Below are 24,924 nucleotides of genomic sequence, written 5' to 3' on the forward strand. Positions count from 1 at the left end.
CGGCAGATTAGGGGTTAAAAATTTTAATCCAGTGGCGGCGATGTGGGGGGACCTCGGTTTAGGGGTACATAGGTAGTTTATGGGTGTTAGTGTAGTTTAGGGTACAGTAGTTAAGAGCTTTATGAACCGGCGTTAGCCAGAAAGCTCTTAACTCCTGCTTTTTTCAGGCGGCTGGAATCTTGTCGTTAGAGCTCTAACGCTCACTGCAGAAACGACTCTAAATACCAGCGTTAGAAAGATCCCATTGAAAAGATAGGCTACGCAAATGGCGTAGGGGGATCTGCGGTATGGAAAAGTCGCGGCTGTAAAGTGAGCGTTAGACCCTTTAATCACTGACTCCAAATACCAGCGGGCGGCCAAAACCAGCGTTAGGAGCCTCTAACGCTGGTTTTGACGGCTACCGCCGAACTCTAAATCTAGGCCCTAATATGGGATCTTGCCCAAATCAAATGCCAGTGTTTAGAGATTATGATTTTAATTACCTTATGATATATGCTATAACCTGTAATACAAATATTCCCCTCATTAAAATTATTATTTTATTGCTTTCCTCTGTTCTTTAAAAAGATTAGTTCTATCTAAAGATCTTACAGTTCTATATACTTTTTGCATATTGTAACACCTTTCTTCAAACTTAATTTTAAGGATCTTGGATTGTATATCATAATATTAAATGCTGTGCAATTTTGTCTCAGTATGAAAAATTGGCCCTTAGGAATTTTCTCCTTAAATTTCTCTAGGTGGCAGCTATCTGAAAGAATGTAGTTGTTTGCATCAACTTTTTTTAAAAAAGGTGGTTGTTTTCAGATAATCCTTCTCTGCAAATATCTCAATGTCTAGAAAGGGGATTCTTTCATGACTGAATTTAGGTCAAAATTATTTGTATTAAGATCTTCCAGAAATAAGTGTAAAAGTTCTACATAACCTTTCCATATAATAAACATGTTATTGGAAATGAACACCACTGAACTCCCTAGCTGGGGGATGATCATTATCATTTGTTCTTCCTTTAAAATGATGAATAATTTGTCCCTTTTTACCAAACAGATGAGGCGTAAACAGCAGTTTAAGCACAGATTGAGAAGATGTCCCCAGGATGATTTTGTTTTGTTCAGTGGTCTGCACATAAGGGCTGTTATTAACATGATGATTACTTTTCAACACTTAAACATTGAAAATCTGATCTTTATTTAACAATATTTTGAACACTTTATATATTTACTTTAAATACATTATAAGACAATAATAAACCACATGATGGCACAACTTATCATTCCCATATTTCAATCCATTCCAAGCTCAAATTACAAATATGCATCATTTTCATATCCTGTCAAACCACTGACTGTCGGTATCTCCTCACCCTCCTTTTCTTTCTTAGAATCTGGCATATGTTGGTACCGTTGCCCACGATGCTGAGGTAGAGCAGGTCCCCAGTTGGGAGCCGCCTTACATGCCTTAATTTAAGACAAAACATCAAAGAATTAATGATATCCAAATGCCAATCCCTTCACTGGCTTCCTCTTGCCTCTAGGATCAAACACAAAACTCTCACTCTTACATACAAAGCCCTCAACTGCACTGCTCCCCCCTACATCTCAGACCTTGTCTCCAGATACTATCCCTCCCGTCCCCTTCGCTCTGCTCATGACCTCCTACTCTCCTCCTCTCTTGTCACCTCATCACACTCCCGTTTACAGGACTTCTCCAGACTGGCTCCCATCTTGTGGAACTCTCTGCCTCGCTCCACAAGACTCTCTTCTAGTTTTAAAAGCTTCAAGTGCTCCCTAAAGACTCTACTGTTCAGGGACGCATACAACCTATGCTAACCCTTCCTAATACTAGTTCCTCTCCTCCACTGCAATCCCCTGAACCCTCTTAGCATGAAAGCCTAAAAGTCCAGCTGTTTGTAGATCACCTTCTTAAGAGCTGACTACAACAGTGCAACTTTTGTCAGGGCCCTCTACCCTATAATTGTTTTGTTGTACTCCCCCTTTTGTTTATAGCGCTGCGGAATCTGTTGGCGCTCTACAAATAACCGATAATAATAATAATAATAATAATAATAATGAAGTCTTTTAATGCATATGACACAAAAAAACACAGAGCAGCCGTATTTTCAACCGTGTTATCTAACTTCCGAGGCTCCCACTCAGTGTTCCTCTAAGACCAGTTTTGTAAGTGTCCCAGCTGCAACACAGGCTCACATTTTGTTTTAAATTACTCTTGAGAAAGGTGGTTTTCCATTGAAACTGGTTGAGTTTTTATTGTAAACAAAAAGCTTTTATACTGGATGTTTTTATTAAACTGGATTCTGTTTTTGATGGAACAAGACTCCAGCGATTTCTGAATAAACTATATTTTGTCTATGTATTCCTGTGATCAAAGCCAGGAAACCACATGAAGAGATATTTTTCAAAGATTCCACAGCAAGTCTCAGGGGAGATTATTCTATAATAAGGGAACAACACCTTGCAGTCTGCATTGCGTAGTGTTTGCTAATTGCTCTAAATAACTGAACTCTGCTCCTATTATTAGCGACATCCAAACTCTATGTCCCAACTTTATGGGGCTGATTTATCAGAGGATGTTGCATATTCCGTGCGAGCCTTCCAGCTCACCGGAAACAGGAGTTAAGAAGCAGCGGTCTTAAGACCACTGCTCCTTAACTTGTCTGCCACCTCTGAGGTGGCGGACTGCAATCATTCTGATCAGATATGATCGGGATGATTGACACCCCCTGCTAGCGGTCGATTGGCCGTGAATGTGCAGGGGGCGGCATGGCACAAGCATTTCACCATCATCCCTGCTGGCAGTTCAAGCCAGCTAGCAGCAATACTCTGCGCAGAGTGTATCACGGATATCAGAGACCGCACATCATTATACTGACAAGCCTGGAGCGGATTGACATCAGTGAAAGCGGAGAGGATACCGGTTAACCCCCAAAGTGAAACAAACGCCTGGAGAGACCTAAGCGGTGGTTATCTGCGCTAATGAGAACCGTTACGTCACCACACCAACAAGGTCAGAGGTGAGAGCGAATGCCGACAGGTCCACGGTAGACCGCTGAGATGCAACAGGACCAACGCTGTAATCTGAACAGCAAGGGAACCGGTAAAGTATACCCGCTTGTCACATCAATCCCACACTGAACTTTCATTGTCAAATTGTTTCCGAATGCTTCTGAATGCTGAACGGCTTCTGAATATATATGATGAATACGTTTTAACCCGCTATTGATTGTATTAATCCACCCTTTGGCACCCAAACAGATCGTATCACTATCTAAAAAGTTTTTTAATTGAAAAGGATATTGTTACTTTATTATTGGAATGGGACATTGTTGCTGAAATATCTCATACAAATCTCTTATTAAAATATAGAGTGAAAGGTGAATTGCAACGCTCTTTGATATTATTCGAATTTATATGATTAAAGGGTGTTTAAACATAAGTTGCAATCCATGACACTTGGACTGTGTTGGATCTACCAGTATCATTACCTAAAGGTGGTTTAATCGAAAAAGCTGAAGTGGTAGTATTTCAATAGTAGAGGCTGAGGAGACGTCCTCCCCTCTTTATGACTTTTTAATGACTTTTTAATATTTGTAACTTTCAGTTTATTTTAAACATATGCATTCTCAGACAATCTGTCTGCTCTCATTTATGTAATAAATTTATTGTATTTAAACATATCCTATCTCTAGTATTACATTTAGTACATTTATCACATAAATTTTAACTTGGTTGTTCCACATCCCTAGCTACCCTGTATTTTAATATAGGCCAAGCGCTGTTTACTCCCTTTTTTCTTTTTTTTTATTTTCCTTACAAGCATTTCACCAGAAATGTTTGTGCAATGATAAATGCAGAAAGAGTATGCTGTCAGCATTTAGCAATGTCGGGCGGACATGATTCTCTACAGTGAAGTCTTTAACTACAGAATTTTTTTAAACGCATTCAGGAGCTACAAGGCACTGTTGGAAACTACCAGTCACGCAATAAGCAGCTGTAGTCATACAGCTGGGTTGTATGACTAGCACTGATGATTGGGACCAGCATACTTAAACTATGTGTTTAACCCATTTGTGGTTGGGGTGTCACTAGTGTAAAATTACATGCTTTAACAAACTACAGCATGTCATTTTTTTCATTATTTTGATGCTTTAAATGCCTACATTTATAAAAATGTTCCTGGATTTCTAAAATTCACTAATGTTCCGCTGTCCTTACTAGATTTTTTTAATCTTGGACTCAAAAATAAGTTGGGTCTAAAATTGGAGAAAACTGTAGTAGTTAAACAGACATGGAACTCAAAATCTAACTTTTATGATTGATCTAGTATGCACATTTAAAAAATAAAATTTATCAATGTACTTTTTTCTTAGTATCCTTTGTAGAAAACTTACTTTGTATTTATGAGAACATACTGAGGTAGGCTTATGAACGTGCATGTGTCTTGAACACTATGGGCTTGATTAAAAATGGAGCTCTAATTTATCACATGTCTACAAACGGACAAAGTTGACCGTTTGCGGGTACGCGATAATTATTCAGCCATTACAAGTGGCTGGTTATTGTTACCGCAAGCTCGCGGTAGCAATTAGCACTTATAACATTAACCAGAGATCAGTCTAGTGTATTTGATTAAAAATAAAAAAATTTTTTTAATTAAATAACTGCACTAGGCAGTATTTTGGGGCTAAAGTTGGCGAAAGTAGGGTGTCTTTATATTGCGCTCCCAGTAAATATATATGTATATGCTTATATACATATATATTTATGTGTTAATATGTGTATATACACATATTAACACATAAATATACAGTCATCATGGCCAAAAATATTGTCACCCCTGCATTTCTGTCAGATTATGGGGCCTATCTATCAAGCTCCGAAAGGAGCTTGACGGCCCGTGTTTCTGGTGAGTCTTCACACTCGCCAGAAACAGCAGTTATGAAGCAGCGGTCACAAAGGCCGCTGCTCCATAACCCTGTCCACCTGCTCTGAGCAGGCGGACAGGAATCGCCACAATTCAACCCGATTGAGTACTATCGGGTTGATTGACACCTCCCTGCTGGCGGCCGATTGGCCGCGAGTCTGCAGGGGGCGGCGTTGCACCAGCAGCTCTTGTGAGCTGCTGGTGCAATGCTGAATACGGAGAGCATATTGCTCTCCACATTCAGCGAGGTCTTGCGGACCTGATCCGCACTGTCGGATCAGGTCCGCAAGACCTTTGTTAAATAGGGGCCAATGCATCAGTTCGGCCAGAAAATTGTTGCAATTACATATGTTTAGGCATACTTATGTTTATTTCTTTTGTTTGTATTGGTATGACACAAAAAAGTGGAGATTAAAAGGCAAATCTGACACATTCCACGCAAAGCTCCAAAAATGGACTGGACAAAATTATTGGCACCTTCTCAAAATTGTAAGAAATGATTGAATTCCAAGTTTGTGATGCTCCTGTAATTTATAATTATACTCACCTGTATCAATTAACAGGTGCTGACAATATGGAGATCACACCGGCAATCAGTTAAAATGGTGAAAAATTTACTCAATCTATCTGTTGTGTGTATCTGTGTGCCACACTGAGCATGGAGAAGAGAAAGAGCAGCAAAGAATTGTCTGAGGATTTGAGAACACAAATTGTAGAAAAGCATGGACAATCTCAAGGTTACAAGTCCCTCTCCAGAGATCTTAATGTTCCTGTGTCCACTGTGCACAACATCATCAAGATGTTTACAGCCCATGGCACTGTAGCTAATCTCCCTGGATGAAAGAAAAAAAATTATCAAAGATTGCAATAAAGGATTGTTCGAATGGTGGATAAAGAACCTCGATCAACTTCCAACAAATTCAAGCTGACCTTCAGGCACAGGGTACAAATGTGTCAGCTTGCACTATACGTCGCCATTTGAATGAAAAGGGACACTATGATAAGCGATCCAGGAGGACCCCACTGCTGACACAGAAACACAAAAAATCCAGATTGGAGTTTGCCAAAACAGACCTGAAGAAGCCAAAATCCTTTTGGGAGAATGTGCTGTGGACAGACGAAACAAAATTCGACAACTTTTTGGTAAAGCCCATCATTCTACTGTTTTCAGAAAAAGAAATGAGGCTTTTAAAGAAAAAGAATACAGTCCCTACAGTCAAACATGGTGGAGGTTCATTGATGTTTTGGGGTTGCTTTGCTGCTTCAGGCACTGGGTGTCTTGACTGTGTGTATGGCATTATGAAATCTGAAGACTAACAAAGAATTTTGTGGTGCAATGTAGGGCCCAGTGTCAGAAAGTTGGGTCTCCGTCAGAGGTCATGGGTCTTACAGTAGGACAATGACCCAAAGTACACGTCAAAAAATGATGGAGAGTACTGAACTGGCAAGCAATGAGTTCAGATCTCAATCTCCTAGAGCACCTGTGGAGAGATCGCAATACAGCAGTTTGTAAAAGGAACCCTTCCAATCTGAGAGAGGTGTAAGAAACTAATTGATGGTTACAGGAAGCGATTGATTTGTTATTTTTTCCAAGGGGTGTGCAACCAAATACTAAATTGAGGGTGCCAATCATTTTGTCCATTACATTTTTAGAGTTTTTCAGGGAATGTGTCAGATTTGGCTTTTTTTTCTCAACTTTTTTGTGTCTTACCAATACAAACAAAATAAATAAACATGAAAATGCCTAAACATTTGTAATTGCAACAATTTTCTGGGCGAAGTGGTGCATTATCTGACAGAAATGCAGCGGTGACAATATTTTTGGCCATGACTGTATATGTATATAATCATATACATATATATTTACATTTGCTGTTCTCGTGTCTTCTCTGACAGCATCAGAATGAGGCTCCCATAGGAGCCTATGGAAGCACACTCTCCTGAGCGCAATGCTTCCCAGCAATGCAAACACAAGGTCGCGTTCGCATTGCTTACAACTTGTAATACCAGCACACATTAGCGTACGCTGGTATTATACAGTGGAGAGCAAATATTGCTATGTATAATATTGTTAAAACAATGTTGTAGACACTGCTGCCATATACTGTTCAAGACATGGACTCTCATGAGCCTACCACAGTATGTTCTTATAGAAAGGAATTTAACAAAGGATACAAAGAGAGAAAAGTAAATTTCATAATATAAGTACAATAGATTTTTTTTGTTTTAAAATAATTGTATACTCTATTTGAACTATGCAATTTTAGTTTTGGATACTACATCCCTTTAAGGATTTATTATTAAACATACATAAAAAGATCATTGAATATAGTAGAATTGCAAAATTCACAAACTTACAATTAGAAGACAATGGGGCATATTTATCAAGCTCCGTATGGAGCTTAAAGGGACATGAAACCAAAACATTTTATTTCATGATTTAGAAAGAGCATGCAATTTTAAACAACTTTCTAATTAACTTCTATTATCTAATTTGTTTTATTCTCTTGATATTCTTTGCTGAAAAGCATATCTAGATAGGGTCAGTAACTGGTGATTGGTGGCTGCACATAGATGCCTCGTGTGATTGGCTCACCCATGTGCATTGCTATTTCTTCAACAATGGATATCTAAAAAATTAAGGCCTAGATTTAGAGTTCGGCGGTAGCCGTCAAAACCAGCGTTAGAGGCTCCTAACGCTGGTTTTGGGCGCCCACTGGTATTTGGAGTCAGTGATTAAAGGGTCTAACGCTCACTTTTCAGCCGCGACTTTTCCATACCGCAGATCCCCCTACGCCATTTGCGTAGCCTATCTTTTCAATGGGATCTTTCTAACGCTGGTATTTAGAGTCGTTTCTGCAGTGAGCGTTAGAGCTCTAACGACAAGATTCCAGCCGCCTGAAAATAGCAGGAGTTAAGAGCTTTCTGGCTAACGCCGGTTTATAAAGCTCTTAACTACTGTACCCTAAAGTACACTAACACCCATAAACTACCTATGTACCCCTAAACCGAGGTCCCCCCACACCGCCGCCACTCGATTAAAATTTTTAACCCCTAATCTGCCGACCGCCACCTACGTTATATTTATGTACCCCTAATCTGCTGCCCCTAACCCCGCCGACCCCTGTATTATATTTATTCACCCCTAACCTGCCCCCCACAACGTCGCCACCAGCTACTTACAATAATTAACCCCTAATCTTCCGACCGCAAATCGCCGCCACCTACGTTATCCCTATGTACCCCTAATCTGCTGCCCCTAACATCGCCGACCCCTATATTATATTTATTAACCCCTAATCTGCCCCCCTCAACGTCGCCGACACCTGCCTACACTTATTAACCCCTAATCTGCCGAGCGGACCTGAGCGCTACTATAATAAAGTTATTAACCCCTAATCCGCCTCACTAACCCTATCATAAATAGTATTAACCCCTAATCTGCCCTCCCTAACATCGCCGACACCTACCTTCAATTATTAACCCCTAAACTTCCGATCGGAGCTCACCGCTATTCTAATAAATGGATTAACCCCTAAAGCTAAGTCTAACCCTAACACTAACACCCCCCTAAGTTAAATATAATTTTTATCTAACGAAATAAATTAACTCTTATTAAATAACTTATTCCTATTTAAAGCTAAATACTTACCTGTAAAATAAATCCTAATATAGCTACAATATAAATTATAATTATATTATAGCTATTTTAGGATTAATATTTATTTTACAGGCAACTTTGTAATTATTTTAACCAGGTACAATAGCTATTAAATAGTTAAGAACTATTTAATAGTTACCTAGTTAAAATAATAACAAATTTACCTGTAAAATAAATCCTAACCTAAGATATAATAAAACCTACCACTACCCTATCAATAAATAATTAAATAAACTACCTACAATTACCTACAATTAACCTAACACTACACTATCAATAAATTAATTAAACACAATTGCTACAAATAAATACAATTAAATAAACTAGCTAAAGTACAAAAAATAAAAAAGAACTAAGTTACAGAAAATAAAAAAATATTTACAAACATAATAAAAATATTACAACAATTTTAAACTAATTGCACCTACTCTAAGCCCCCTAATAAAATAACAAAGCCCCCCAAAATAAAAAATTCCCTACCCTATTCTAAATTAAAAAAGTTACAAGCTCTTTTACCTTACCAGCCCTGAACAGGGCCCTTTGCGGGGCATGCCCCAAGAAGTTCAGCTCTTTTGCCTGTAAAAAAAAACATACCATACCCCCCCCCCAACATTACAACCCACCACCCACATACCCCTAATCTAACCCAAACCCCCCTTAAATAAACCTAACACTAAGCCCCTGAAGATCTTCCTACCTTGTCTTCACCATCCAGGTATCACCGATCCGTCCTGGCTCCAAGATCTTCATCCAACCCAAGCGGGGGTTGGCGATCCATAATCCGGTGCTCCAAAGTCTTCCTCCTATCCGGCAAGAAGAGGACATCCGGACCGGCAAACATCTTCTCCAAGCGGCATCTTCGATCTTCTTCCATCCGGTGCGGAGCGGGTCCATCTTGAAGCAGGCGACGCGGATCCATCCTCTTCTTCCGATGTCTCCCGACTAATGACGGTTCCTTTAAGGGACGTCATCCAAGATGGCGTCCCTCGAATTCCGATTGGCTGATAGGATTCTATCAGCCAATCGGAATTAAGGTAGAAATTTTCTGATTGGCTGATGGAATCAGCCAATCAGAATCAAGTTCAATCCGATTGGCTGATCCAATCAGCCAATCAGATTGAGCTCGCATTCTATTGGCTGTTCCGATCATCCAATAGAATGCGAGCTCAATCTGATTGGCTGATGGGATCGGCCAATCGGATTGAACTTGATTCTGATTGGCTGATTCCATCAGCCAATCAGAAAATTTCTACCTTAATTCCGATTGGCTGATAGAATCCTATCAGCCAATCGGAATTCGAGGGACGCCATCTTGGATGACGTCCCTTAAAGGAACCGTCATTAGTCGGGAGACATCGGAAGAAGAGGATGGATCCGCGTCGCCTGCTTCAAGATGGACCCGCTCCGCACCGGATGGAAGAAGATCGAAGATGCCGCTTGGAGAAGATGTTTGCCGGTCCGGATGTCCTCTTCTTGCCGGATAGGAGGAAGACTTTGGAGCACCGGATTATGGATCGCCAACCCCCGCTTGGGTTGGATGAAGATCTTGGAGCCAGGACGGATCGGTGATACCTGGATGGTGAAGACAAGGTAGGAAGATCTTCAGGGGATTAGTGTTAGGTTTATTTAAGGGGGGTTTGGGTTAGATTAGGGGTATGTGGGTGGTGGGTTGTAATGGTGGGGGGGGGGGTATTGTATGTTTTTTTTTACAGGCAAAAGAGCTGAAATTCTTGGGGCATGCCCCGCAAAGGGCCCTGTTCAGGGCTGGTAAGGTAAAAGAGCTTGTAACTTTTTTAATTTAGAATAGGGTAGGGAATTTTTTATTTTGGGGGGCTTTGTTATTTTATTAGGGGGCTTAGAGTAGGTGTAATTAGTTTAAAATTGTTGTAATATTTTTATTATGTTTGTAAATATTTTTTTATTTTCTGTAACTTAGTTCTTTTTTATTTTTTGTACTTTAGCTAGTTTATTTAATTGTATTTATTTGTAGCAATTGTGTTTAATTAATTTATTGATAGTGTAGTGTTAGGTTAATTGTAGGTAATTGTAGGTAGTTTATTTAATTATTTTATTGATAGGGTAGTGTTAGGTTTAATTATAACTTAGGTTAGGATTTATTTTACAGGTAAATTTGTTATTATTTTAACTAGGTAACTATTAAATAGTTCTTAACTATTTAATAGCTATTGTACCTGGTTAAAATAATTACAAAGTTGCCTGTAAAATAAATATTAATCCTAAAATAGCTACAATGTAATTATAATTTATATTGTAGCTATATTAGGATTTATTTTACAGGTAAGTATTTAGCTTTAAATAGGAATAAGTTATTTAATAAGAGTTAATTTATTTCGTTAGATAAAAATTATATTTAACTTAGGGGGGTGTTAGTGTTAGGGTTAGACTTAGCTTTAGGGGTTAATCCATTTATTAGAATAGCGGTGAGCTCCGATCGGAAGTTTAGGGGTTAATAATTGAAGGTAGGTGTCGGCGATGTTAGGGAGGGCAGATTAGGGGTTAATACTATTTATGATAGGGTTAGTGAGGCGGATTAGGGGTTAATAACTTTATTATAGTAGCGCTCAGGTCCGCTCGGCAGATTAGGGGTTAATAAGTGTAGGTAGGTGTCGGCGACGTTGTGGGGGGCAGATTAGGGGTTAATAAATATAACATAGGGGTCGGCGATGTTAGGGCAGCAGATTAGGGGTACATAGGGATAACGTAGGTGGCGGCGTTTTACGGAGCGGCAGATTAGGGGTTAAAAGTGTAATGTAGGGGTCAGCGATAGCGGGGGCGGCAGATTAGGGGTTAATAAGTGTAAGGTTAGGGGTGTTTAGACTCGGGGTACATGTTAGAGTGTTAGGTGCAGACGTAGGAAGTGTTTCCCCATAGGAAACAATGGGGCTGCGTTAGGAGCTGAACGCTGCTTTTTTGCAGGTGTTAGGTTTTTTTTCAGCTCAAACAGTCCCATTGTTTCCTATGGGAGAATCGTGCACGAGCACGTTTTTGATGCCGGCCGCGTCCGTAAGCAGCTCTGGTATCGAGAGTTGCATTTGCGGTAAAAATGCTCTACGCTCCTTTTTTGGAGCCTAACGCAGCATTTGTTTGAACTCTCGATACCAGAGTTAAATTTATGGTGCGGCCAGAAAAAAACCCGCGGAGCGTTAACAGCCCTTTTACCGCCGAACTCTAAATCTAGGCCTAAGCAAATTAGATAATAGAAGTAAATAGGAGTGTTGTTTAAAATTGTATTCTCTACCCGAATTATGAAAGAAAATTTTTGGGTTTAGTGTCCCTTTAAGGCCCCTTGCTTCCGGCGAGCCTGAAACAGAAGTTATCAAGAAGTTATGAAGCAGAGGTCTAAAGACCGCTGCTCCATAACTTGTCCGCCTGCTCTGAGGCGGCGGACAGAAATTAACCTGAACGAATACGTTCGGGTTGATTGACACCCCCTGCTAGCGGCCGATTGCCAATGATAAATTTCGATGGGCAGCGATGTGCAGCGGACATGATACGCTACTTTGTATCATGTCCGCTCGCACATTGTTAAATATGCCCCAATGCAATAACAATTACTTTAAATTTCAAATTATCAGTTCATTTTTCTAAGAAATTTTAAAAATGGCTTTCTATTTCTCTGACCACTGTATCATGTGACAGCCAACAGCCAAATATATACACTGAACACTTGCACATGCTCTGTAGCCGCTAGTTCTTCAGAAAGTGTGCATATAAAAAGACAGAACACAAATTCATAATGGAAGTAAATTGTTTTGTTTTTGGGTTTTTTAATTGCATGGTCTATCTGAATAATGAAAGTTTAACTTTGACTTTAGTGTCCTTTTAAAATCACTTACTTGAAACACATTGCCTTTAGCTTGTACAATTCTTAATAAAGCTACAACAGGTATCCAGATAATGCAGAAACAAATCATACACCAACCAAGCGCTATTCCCCATGGAGGATATTTAATGGTGCCAAACGATGGAGATTCAAACGTAATCAGAGACCACAAAAGGATTGCCTGGAAAAGATGCAATAAAAGGATCAGCATTTATTGGTATTATCAATTACTGTGTTTTAATATTAGCGGTCATTCATTTCTTATTTTATTTTATTAGCAGTCCGTCATGTGTGCACTAAAAGTTTTACTATTAAATTTAAATATCTGTGAGTCAAATATTATAACACTTTCATATAGACATCTGCATTTATTTCAATATGAATGCACATTTGTTAACAAAACACGGATATTCGTCTTGTTCCATAAAATGAATGGAGTACAAAATCTATAGAAAATGAATGAATAATGACAAATTTGTCAGTATTTATTTGTTTCCTTTAAATACTTACCTTTAGTGTGCTGGAGAGCCGTGTTGGGAAATACAACAGCATGTACTATACCATATGTATGAACAACATTGATGCTGTAGATGGCGCTGTTCAGTTTAGATTACTGATTGTTTATGTCTGTGATCTTGTTCATTCTTTTATACAGGAAGGAAGTTGTTCTTTAATCTCTATTGTGTTTTTCCTCCTCTGTGTGTGCTGACTATTGTTTTACAAGTCCTTTGGTATGTTCCATATATTGCTGATGCATCTGTACAAGTAAAGCCTAATGCAGTTTTCTTTAAAAGCTTCCAGTGTCTTTTTGATACATACACCAACAGGTTATGGGCCCAGACACTGAAAAAAAAAAACTACAAGTCAGTAAGTGTTGCATCTATGATCCAAGCAAATGCTGTGTGAGGAAACAAGAGCTGCATCCAAATTACTGAAAGATGGCAAGTGGTTCAGATGTGAAATATGCAATAGCGAAGCTAAACAATACCAACTACCAGCTGTGGAAGTTTAAGCTTGAAATGCTGTTATCCAAAGATGATTTATGGGAGGTGCTGGATACAAACAGACCCACTGATAATCCAGGGGAATGGGACAAGAAAAACAGGCAAGCAAAAGCAGTTATAAGCCTGTTAGTGGAGGATGATCAACTCACTCACATAAGAAAAGAAAACACAGCTAAAGGTATGTGGACTGCACTACAAAAACTGCATGAGCGTTCAAACTTAAATAGTAAACTATATTTGCTGCGCAAACTATATAAGATGAGGCTGGAAAAAGGACAGGAAATGTGTGAACATGTGGATGCTATGCTAGAGATTGTGGAACAGCTATGTGCAATTGGAGAAGAAATTAAAGACAATCATATAGTAGCATTGTTACTATGCAGCCTTCCAGAGTCATATAGTGCCCTTATCAATGCTCTAGAAACCAGACCTGAACAAGAACTAACACTAGAATATGCTAAGGGAAAACTAATTGATGAATATAATAGAAGAAAGGAAAACATGCATAGTGAAGAAAATGAGAGATCAGAGGTAGCTCTGAAGGCGCAAGAAGGCACAAAACAAAACAGAGAAACCAGAGAGTGTTTTCGCTGCAAAAAGGTCGGTCACCTGAAAAAGAACTGCTCAATCTGGAAAGCTGAACAGCGAAGGTTAGAACCACCTACAAGAGAAAGAGCTAAGGCAGCCACAAAGCAAACTGCTGCTGCATCATGGAGTGGCAGTTTTAAAGTGACTCAGAATAGTACACCACACGGATGGTGCATTGACTCAGGGGCAACTAGTCACATGACAAGTGATGAGACATTCTTCATAGAAATTGATTGCAATACTAAAGATAAAGTCTTCCTAGCAAATAGGAAAAGTATTACAGCTGAAGGTAATGGTCAAGGGTTCCTGACTTGCATCACACCATCAGGAGGTAAGCAAAGCATTCTAGTAAAGAATGTTCTGTACGTCCCAAGTTTAGAAGGAAGCCTCCTATCAGTGAAAACTCTTGCTAACAATGGACTCACAGTTCAGTTCCAAGGCAATGAATGCACAATTCGAAACAGGAAACAAATCCTAGCAAAAGGAAGATTGAACGAACACCTGTACAAACTTATCACTGAAAGGAAGCAAGCCAAAACAGCCATTCATAATCCACACAACAAATGTATCCACCTGTGGCACAGGCGATTAGGGCATCGAAACCCAGAGGCCATAAAGGAACTTGCAAAGGAAGGTTTATCAGAAGACATGATAATTTTGCCTTGTGACATGCTCATGAAGTGCACATGTTGTATCAAAGCAAAGGCCACACATACCCCACTTCCACAAGCCAGTCAAAGAAAAACCACTCACCCCATGGAACTCATACACAGTGATGTGTGTGGACCAATGAAAACCCCCACACCCGGCGGGAACAGATATTTACTGACTTTCATTGACGATTATTCCAGGTACACAACAACATATCTGATGAAGCACAAAAGTGAGACATCAGAGAAACTTCAAGAATTTATAGCTACATTCAGCAATAAATTTCAACGGAAACCAGGCACATTACGTACCGACAATGGAGGGGAATATATGAGTAAGGAAGTGGAGTCATACATGAAGAGACAAGGCATTATACACCAAACAACTGTACCATACACTCCTGAGCAAAATGGTGTTGCAGAAAGGAAAAATCGCACCCTCATAGAAATGGCAAGATGCATGCTTTCAGACGCCAATTTACCTAACCAGTACTGGGGTGAAGCAATAATGACTGCAACATACTTACAGAACAGGCTACCATCAAAAACTATTGAGAGCACCCCATATGAAATGTGGAATGGATCAAAACCTAGTATGGGGCATATTAGAGTGTTTGGATGTAAAGCATATGCCCATGTTCCAAGTGAGAAACGCTCCAAATTAGAGAACACAGCCATAGAAGGCATTCTTATGGGCTACAGTGAACAAAGTAAAGGCTATAGAATTCTTCATCCAAAGACCAACAAGATCACAATAAGCCGCAGTGTTTATTTTGATGAAAGTCAAACATCAGAAAAAATGTCCCTCGAATGCAATAAAGAGAACCTCTCCACTGAATCAGGAAGAGATGCTGACCAAAGTGAAGCTGTACAGGAGACAGAGCAAGAAGTGGAGCTCACAATAGAAAAAGCAGCTACTCACAAACCAATAGAACCCACTGAACAACCAGAAATCAGAAAATCGACTCGGGTGACAAAAGGTATACCACCCCGCAAGCTGTCATACATCGCTAAGACACATGAAACACTCGAACCAACATCCTGGGAAGATATAGAAAATTGCCAAAAAGGGAAGCCAACCAATGGAGAAAAGCAGCCGAAGAAGAAATAAAATCACTTCAGAAAAATAAAACCTGGACACTCACTAAGCTCCCCCCCGGTCGCAAAGCTATAGGAAGCAAATGGACTTTTAAAGTAAAATACGATGCAGAAGGAAATATCCACAGATACAAGGCAAGATTAGTTGCAAAGGGATACTCACAGAAATTTGGAGAAGATTATGATGAAACTTTTGCTCCAGTTGTAAAACACTCCACCATCAGAGCGCTCCTTAGCATTGCAGCCGGAAAGGGAATGCAAGTGAGGCACCTGGACGTCAAAACTGCTTTCCTATATGTAGACATCAAGGAGGATATCTAGATGGAACAGCCACCTGGATTTGAGAGGGAACAGAACCTTGTATGCAAACTTCAAAAGAGCATCTATGGACTAAAGCAAGCTGCGAGAATGTGGAATGAAAAAGTGAATGAAGTACTCATGAAACAAGGATTCTCAAGAAGCAAAGCAGATCCATGTCTATATTCAAGGCATCAAGAAAACAAATGGATATACATCCTAATTTATGTTGATGACATCATAACTTGTTTTGAACAAGAAGGGGACTGTGACCAAATAGTTCATATATTAAAACAGAACTTTGAGATTAAAGAACTAGGGAACATCACTCATTATTTAGGAATCCAAATAGAAAGGGAAGAGGATGGAAGCTATCTTCTTAACCAAAGTCAGAAAATTACAGAAATATTAGAGCAGTTTCACATGCAAGATGCAAAAGAGGTGAAAACACCTATGGAACCAAATTACCTGAAAAACAACGGAATAGAAAACTTGTTACCCAATAATGACAATTACCGCAGGGCAATTGGAAAATTGCTATGCATTGCCACCGTGACAAGACCAGACATTGCCGCAGCAATAGGTATACTCTGTAGAAAAGTTGCGACACCATGTCAACGCGACTGGAATGCAGTAAAGAGGGTGATACAGTACCTAAAAGGAACAATTCGGATGAAGCTGCGACTGCCAGCAACATCAAACCCAAAACTAATTGGATATGTTGATGCTGATTGGGCCGGAGATACCACTGACCGCAAATCTACAAGTGGTTACATCTTCCAGTATGGAGAAGGAACAATAAGTTGGTCCAGTCGAAAACAAGCGACTGTTGCACTCTCTTCAACGGAAGCAGAATATATAGCAGCAGCACATGCATGTCAAGAAGCAATTTGGATTTGTCAACTTTTTCAAGACATGGGACTGGATGTGTCTAAACCCATACCAATTCTTGAAGACAACCAAGGGTGTATAAAGTTGACACAATCAGAAAGAGTGAATCCTCGAACTAAGCACATTGATGTAAAATATCATTTACTCAGGGACATGCAAGAACAAGGTATTATTGACATTCAATACTGCGCATCGGAAGAGATGACTGCAGACGCACTCACAAAGCCGTTGCCAAAGGAACGGCATTGTTTTCTTCAAAAGAAACTGAATGTAATGTAATTATGTACATGCCATTGAGAAGGGGTGTTGGGAAATACAGCAGCATGTACTATACCATATGTATGAACAACATTGATGCTGTAGATGGCGCTGTTCAGTTTAGATTACTGATTGTTTATGTCTGTGATCTTGTTCATTCTTTTATACAGGAAGGAAGTTGTTCTTTAATCTCTATTGTGTTTTTCCTCCTCTGTGTGTGCTGACTATTGTTTTACAAGTCCTTTGGTATGTTCCATATATTGCTGATGCATCTGTACAAGTAAAGCCTAATGCAGTTTTCTTTTAAAGCTTCCAGTGTCTATTTGATACATACACCAACAAGTCGCACTAATCCCGTCCTCTTCTTCACAAAGCCTAGGCCGCACTAATAAGAGGCTTAGCATGGCGGCTCCAATGGTCTGCAATAAAAGAGAAGGTCCTTTAGTAAAGGCCCTGAGAGCCACTGGAGCATCTTATTAGCACGCACCCAGGAGTCTGTGAAGAAGGATCGGGATAAGCGCGGCCCTCCAGTGCGGTAAAGTTAAGTATTTTACGCTACAGGTGAACTTTTTCATCTGTAGCAAAAGAAAATGTAAATTTGTTTAATGAAAACTAATGTAAATGTTCCACCAATGATAAGTATTCATTTATTTTAAAGGGTGACGAATACTGAAAAGCACAGGAAATTAATATTAGAAAAACTGTTTTTTTAAATATTCGTAACAAAAGATTTAAACAAGCCATTTTTTTCACTGATGCACAACTCTATTCATGTGCACCTGGATACTGGAACAACCATACTGCAAAGAAGAATCACTAGAAAAAGAGATGATAGCTTGATCTGGAAGATGATGGGTTAAATAATAATTACATTAAATGGAAGGTGACTCAAAGTTTAATAGAATTATTAAATTTAAATTAATCACCTTGATATTGTAATATAAAATGTTTCTCTTTATAATTTATTTTGTCCCCTTTTTCTGTGATTTAAATATGAAAATTGTTGCTTTTAAAATTCTCATTAGTCTACTCAGTCATTGGGTTAACACTCTAATGGCTGATTTTCAGCTGTCACTAACTGGCATTGGCAGACAAGGAAATCTAGGTTACAACATAGCAACGCCAATTGCTTTATGGATATTAAGGGCTAGATTACAAGTGAAGCGCTAAATATCTCCTTTATGAAAACGATATTTGTGCTCCTCTGTGTAAAACCAGTGCACGCTAATGTGCAGTGGTATTGGAAGTTCCATAGGCTCCAATGGGCATCAAAACCTAAGTGCAGCGAAGGGGGTAAGTAGCACAGCAAATTTAAATATAAATGTATATGATTATAAACATATATATGTGTATATACATATTCTAACATATATATATATAGACATGTAGAAGGAAGCGCACTCCAAGGGATCCTTAGTAAGGTACTTTTATTTAAGTGAACGTTTTCAGACAAATATAGTCCGTCCTCAGACCATCACGTAGGCTAATGTTGTTTTCCTTTTCTTATTGATTGCTTTTAGGAACTTAACGGTTTAGTACCAACATATGTATAGTATATTATACTGGAATGTCTTGTCTTTATTTACTATCTGTACTTGTTTTATGTTACCATGGCTACTATGTGAGTTCATTCACATTATTGCATTATTGTCTTGATTTCAATTATTATTTATTACCTGTTTTATGCTACCATGACTACTATGTGAGCCCAGTCACATTATTGCATTTTCCTACTTTTGATGTTTCTATAGGTTCTGCGACATCAGATGTGCATGTCATTTCACACTACTATTCACACTACTTGTGATTTAATAACAGTTTGACGTTTAAACTTAGTGTTATGACATGCATACCTGCTGAGGCTGGACCCAGTTCTTATGCCATTGCGTTAACAATGTTTTGTCTGTATACGGATTGCCCCATGGAATTATGATCTAATACGATCGCATAACTTTTTCATTTGTTTGTTTTAATTTCTATGACAACCGTTTTTCCCTGTGGGCTTTCCTGATTCGTTGTTGGAGTGTCACATGACTAACACACCCCTTCTCGCCTCTAAAGATTGCTGTTGCAACTTGCTGCGGGTAATGTGAGACACCAATAACAAATCTTTGTTTTCCTCTAAATGAATTTTCGACTGATGTAATATTTGTGATTGCCTTGGTTACACAATATTTGCAATCAAGATTTGTGATTGCCTTGTTTTCTCGGGATTGGCTGGTCTAGTGTCACATGTTATGCACGTTTTTGTTTATGCCGGTTGCTATGACAACCCGGTGCGGCGCATTAGATACATTATACAAACAATCCTAGTTTTGTCTAATATGATACTGCTTTCCACCTTCTTGCCTAATATTTGGTTTATTGTTGCTTTCTAATGGTTTCAGGGTGCACTAATTTAGTTTTTTGGCTGACCGGACTCACGTTGCCCGGGATGATGATGTCACCTGTTTGGGGGCGGAGCTACCTGGGAGAGCGTGGATGCCCGGCCAGTTCACATTGGTGGTCTGCTGTACTTAAGGGGTGTTGGGGTAAGTAATGTGTAACACTTTTTGGTCTGAGGACGGACTATATTTGTCCGAAAACGTTCACTTAAATAAAAGTACCTTACTAAGGATCCCTTGGAGTGCGCTTCCTTCAACATGTCTATTTGCCTATTTTGCTGCACCCAGGGCATTGGATTACTTGTCTGCTTGGAGTGCAATCTGCTTTCAATTTATATATAAATATATATATATATATATATATATATATATATATATATTCATATATATTTACTGGGAACACACAGTTTCCATAGACCGCAATGTAAAGGCATTTTTCAGTGCCGTTTTTTTTCTAACAACCCACTTCTGCCAACTTTACCCCCAAAATACTGCCTAGTGCAGTTATTTTATTAAAAAATAAAGATGTTGCTATCTTTAATTTTTAATAAAATACAATACACTGTATTTTGGGGGCATCTGTGGCACATTTATAAAATTTACCAGTGATCTGATCTCTGGTTAATTTTATAAGTGCTAATTGCTACGGTGGTAGAAATAACCAGCCACTTGTAATGGATGATTAATTATTGTGCGGCCGCAAATTGGCAAATTCAGGAGAGAAATGACATGACTGTGCCATAGCATGCCCTTTGCAATGGGATGTGTCTACTGAGGACATATTTTACATAGTGATGCTCAAGTAGTATTTTCTAGTCAGCTTTTTACAACCATGCTGCATCAATTTTAAGTACTTCAACATTTTGGTATCATGTTCCTTTAATGTGTTTCCAATAACTTGTTATTCAAGCTGCATAGTTTAAAATGTATAGTATGTTATTTCTTTAGTCTTTTTTGTATATGAAAAAGTTGTTTCTGCTAATTGGAACCACAATCCAAAAAATGGTCTGAATTTGTAGGGAGAGCAGATCTCATTATCGTATGTATGTCTAATTAGTTACACACATTTCTCCTTATCTTATTTCTCACTGTTTACTCAAAGACCAGTACTTAAAGGGACATGAAACCCAAAATGTTTCTTTCAGTATTTAGATAGAGAATACAATTTTAAACAATCCACAACCCAAATCAAAAAGTTTTAATCTTATAATGAAAAAAACTGAAATTATAAGCAGAAGAATCAAACTGAAACAGCTGCCTGAAGTACTTTTCTACCAAAAACTGCTTCTGAGGAAGAAAAAACATCAAAATGGTAGAATTTAGTAAAAGTATGCAAAGAAGACCAAGTTGCTGCTTTGCAAATCTGATCAACAGAAGCTTTATTCTTAAAAGCCCAGGAAGTAGAAACTGACCTAGTAGAATGAGCCGTAATCCTCTGAGGAGGGGATTTACCCGACTCCACATAAGCATGATGAATCAAAAGCTTTAACCAATATGCCAAAGAAATGGCAGAAGCCTTCTGACCTTTCCTAGAACCAGAAAAGATAACAAATAGACTAGAAGTCTTTCTGAAATCTTTAGTAGCTTCAACATAATATTTCAAAGCTCTTACTACATCCAAAGAATGTAAAGATCTCTCCAGAGAATTCTTAGGATTAGGACACAATGAAGGGACAACAATTTCTCTACTAATGTTGTTAGAATTCACAACTTTAGGTAAAAATTTAAATGAAGTCCGCAAAACCGCCTTATCCTGATGAAAAATCAGAAAAGGAGACTCACAAGAAAGAGCAGATAACTCAGAAACTCTTCTAGCAGAAGAGATGGCCAAAAGGAACAAGACTTTCCAAGAAAGTTATTTAATGTCCAGAGAATGCATAGGCTCAAACGGAGGAGCCTGTAAAGCCCTCAAAACCAAATTAAGACTCCAAGGAGGAGAGATTGACTTAATGACAGGCTTGATACGAACCAAAGCCTGTACAAAACAATGAATATCAGGAAGATTTGCAATTTTTCTGTGAAACAGAACAGAAAGAGCAGAGATTTGTCCTTTCAAGGAACTTGCAGACAAACCCTTATCCAAACCATCCTGAAGAAACTGTAAAATTCTAGGAATTCTAAAAGAATGCCAAGAGAATCTATGAGAAGAAGACCAAGAAATGTAAGTCTTCCAAACTCTGTAATAAATCTTTCAAGACACAGATTTACGAGCCTGTAACATAGTATTAATCACTGAGTCAGAGAAACCTCTATGACTAAGTATTAAGCGTTCAATCTCCATACCTTCAAATTTAATGATTTGAGATCCTGATGGAAAAAAGGGCCTTGAGATAGAAGGTCTGGCCTTAACGGAAGTGTCCAAGGTTGGCAACTGGCCATCCGAACGAGATCCGCATACCAAAACCTGTGTGGCCATGCTGGAGCCACCAGCAGTACAAAAAAAATGCTCCATTAGGATTTTGGAAATCACTTTTGGAAGAAGAACTAGAGGCGGAAAGATATAAGCAGGTTGATAATTCCAAGGAAGTGACAACGCATCCACCGCTTCCGCCTGAGGATCCCTGGATCTGGACAGATACCTGGGAAGTTTCTTGTTTAGATGAGAGGCCATCAGATCTATTTCTGGAAATCCCCAGATTTGAACAATCTGAAGAAATTCCTCTGGGTGAAGAGACCATTCGCCCGCATGTAACGTCTGGCGACTGAGATAATCCGCTTCCCAATTGTCTATACCTGGGATGTGAACCGCAGAGATTAGACAGGAGCTGGATTCCGCCCATACAAGTATCTGAGATACTTCTTTCATAGCCTGAGGACTGTGAGTCCCACCTTGATTATTGACATACGCCACGGTTGTGACATTGTCTGTCTGAAAGCAAATAAATGATTCTCTCTTCAGAAGAGGCCAGAACTGAAGAGCTCTGAAAATCGCACGGAGTTCCAAAATGTTGATTGGTAATCTCGCCTCCTGAGATTCCCAAACTCCCTGCGCTGTCAGAGATCCCCATGCAGCTCCCCAACCTGAAAGACTCGCATCTGTTGAGATCACAGTCCAGGTTGGACGAACAAAGGAGGCCCCTTGAACTAAACGATGGTGATCCAACCACCAAGTCAGAGAAGATCGAACATTGGGATTTAAGGATATTAATTGTGATATCTTTGTATAATCCCTGCACCATTGGTTCAGCATACAAAGCTGGAGAGGTCTCATGTGAAAACGAGCAAAGGGGATCGTGTCCGATGCAGCAGTCATGAGATCTAGAATTTTCATGCACAAAGCTACCGAAGGGAATGATTGAGACTGAAGGTTTCGACAAGCTGAAACCAATTTCAGACGTCTCTTTTCTGTTAGAGACAAAGTCATGAACACTGAATCTATTTGGAAACCCAAAAAGGTTACCCTTGTCTGAGGAATCAAGGAACTCTTTGGTAAATTGATCCTCCAACCATGTCTTTGAAGAAACAACACAAGTTGATTCGTGTGAGATTCTGTAGAATGTAAAGACTGAGCAAGTACCAAGATATCGTCCAAATAAGGAAATACCGCAATAACCTGCTCTCTGAATACAGAGAGAAGGGCACCGAGAACCTTTGAAAAGATCCTTGGAGCTGTTGCTAGGCCAAAAGGAAGAGCAACAAACTGGTAATGCTTGTCTAGAAAAGAGAATCTCAGGAACTGATAGTGCTCCAGATGAATTGGAATATGAAGATATGCATCCTGTAAGTCTATTGTGGACATATAATGCCCTTGCTGAACAAAAGGCAGAATAGTCCTTATAGTGACCATTTTGAATGTTGGTATCCTTACATAACGATTCAATATTTTTAGATCCAGAACAGGTCTGAAAGAATTCTCTTTCTTTGGTACAATGAACAGATTTGAATAAAACCCCAGGCCCCATTCCAGAACTGAAACTGGCACAATTACCCCAGCTGACTCCAGGTCTGAAACACATTTCAGAAACGCCTGAGCCTTTACTGGGTTTACTGGAATACGTGAGAAAAAAAAATCTTCTCACAGACGGTCTTACCCTGAAACCTATTCTCTACCCTTGAGAAACAATGTTCTGAATCCAAAGATTTTGAATCGAATTGATCCAAACATCTTTGAAAAAACGTAACCTGCCCCCTACCAGCTGTGCTGGAATGAGGGCCGCACCTTCATGCGGACATGGGAGCTGGTTTTGATTTTCTAAAAGGCTTGGATTTATTCCAGACTGGAGAAGGTTTCCAAACACGAAACTGTTCCTTTAGGGGAAGGGTCAGGCTTCTGTTCCTTATTCTGATGAAAGGAACAAAAACTATTAGCAACCCTATATTTACCCTTAGATTTTTTTATCCTGAGGCAAAAAAGCTCCCTTCCCTTCAGTAACAGTTGAAATTTTGAATCCAACTGAGAACCAAATAATTTATTACTTTGGAAAGAAAGAGAAAGCAATGTTGACTTAGAAGTCATATCTGCATTCCAAGATTTAAGCCATAAAGCTCTTCTAGCTAAAATAGCTAAAGACATATACCTGACATCAATCCTAATGATATAAAAAATGGCATCACAAAGTTATTAGCATGTTGAAGAAGTTTAACAATGCTATAAGCATTATGGTCTGACACTTGTTGCGCTAAAGCCTCCAACCAGAAGGTGGACATCAGCCAAATAAATAGCAGGTCTAAGAAGATTACCTGAACATAAATAAGCCTTCCTTAGAAAGGATTCAAGCTTCCTATCTAAAAGATCCTAAAAAGAAGTACTATCTGCCGTAGGAATAGTAGTACGTTTAGCAAGAGTAGAAATAGCCCCATCAACTTTGGGGATTTTTTCCCAAAACTCTAATCTATCAGATGGCAAAGGGTACAATTTCTTAAACCTTGGAGAAGGAGTAAATGAAGTACCCAGACTATTCCATTCTCTAGAAATTACTGAAATAACTACATGAGGTTTAAAAACCGAATTTAGACGCTTATTAGTTTTAATATCAAGAGGACTAGACTCCTCCATATCTAATGTAATCAACACTTCTTTCAGTAAATAATGAATAAACTCCATCTTAAACAAATATGAAGATTTATCAGTGTCAATATCTGAGGCAGAATCTTCTGAACCAGATAGATCCTCATCAGAGATAGATAAGTCAGAGTGATGGCGGTCATTTAAAAATTCATCTGAAATATGAGAAGTTTTAAAAGACCTTTTACGTTTACTAGAAGGAGGTATAAAAGACAGAGCCTTCCGAATAGAATTAGAAACAAATTCTGTTACATTAACAGGAACATCCTGAACATTAGATGTTGAAGGAACAACAACAGGTAA

At 39.0% G+C, this 24,924-nt stretch overlaps 1 protein-coding gene across 1 annotated transcript in view; it reads right to left on the bottom strand.

Annotated features, from left to right (window-relative positions):
- The window catches only part of LOC128664079 (sodium- and chloride-dependent neutral and basic amino acid transporter B(0+)-like), a 192,865-nt gene that overhangs the window by 23,372 nt on the left and 144,569 nt on the right, over positions 1 to 24,924 (bottom strand). The window contains exons 13-14 of the mRNA XM_053718760.1: positions 12,460 to 12,627; positions 1,309 to 1,457 (exon numbers count right to left, since the gene is read on the bottom strand). Coding sequence (XP_053574735.1) covers positions 1,309 to 1,457; positions 12,460 to 12,627 — 317 coding nt within the window. The remainder of the gene's footprint in view (positions 1 to 1,308; positions 1,458 to 12,459; positions 12,628 to 24,924) is intronic.

The sequence above is a fragment of the Bombina bombina genome, chromosome 1 (genome assembly GCF_027579735.1).
Source record: "Bombina bombina isolate aBomBom1 chromosome 1, aBomBom1.pri, whole genome shotgun sequence".
NCBI lineage: Eukaryota > Metazoa > Chordata > Amphibia > Anura > Bombinatoridae > Bombina > Bombina bombina.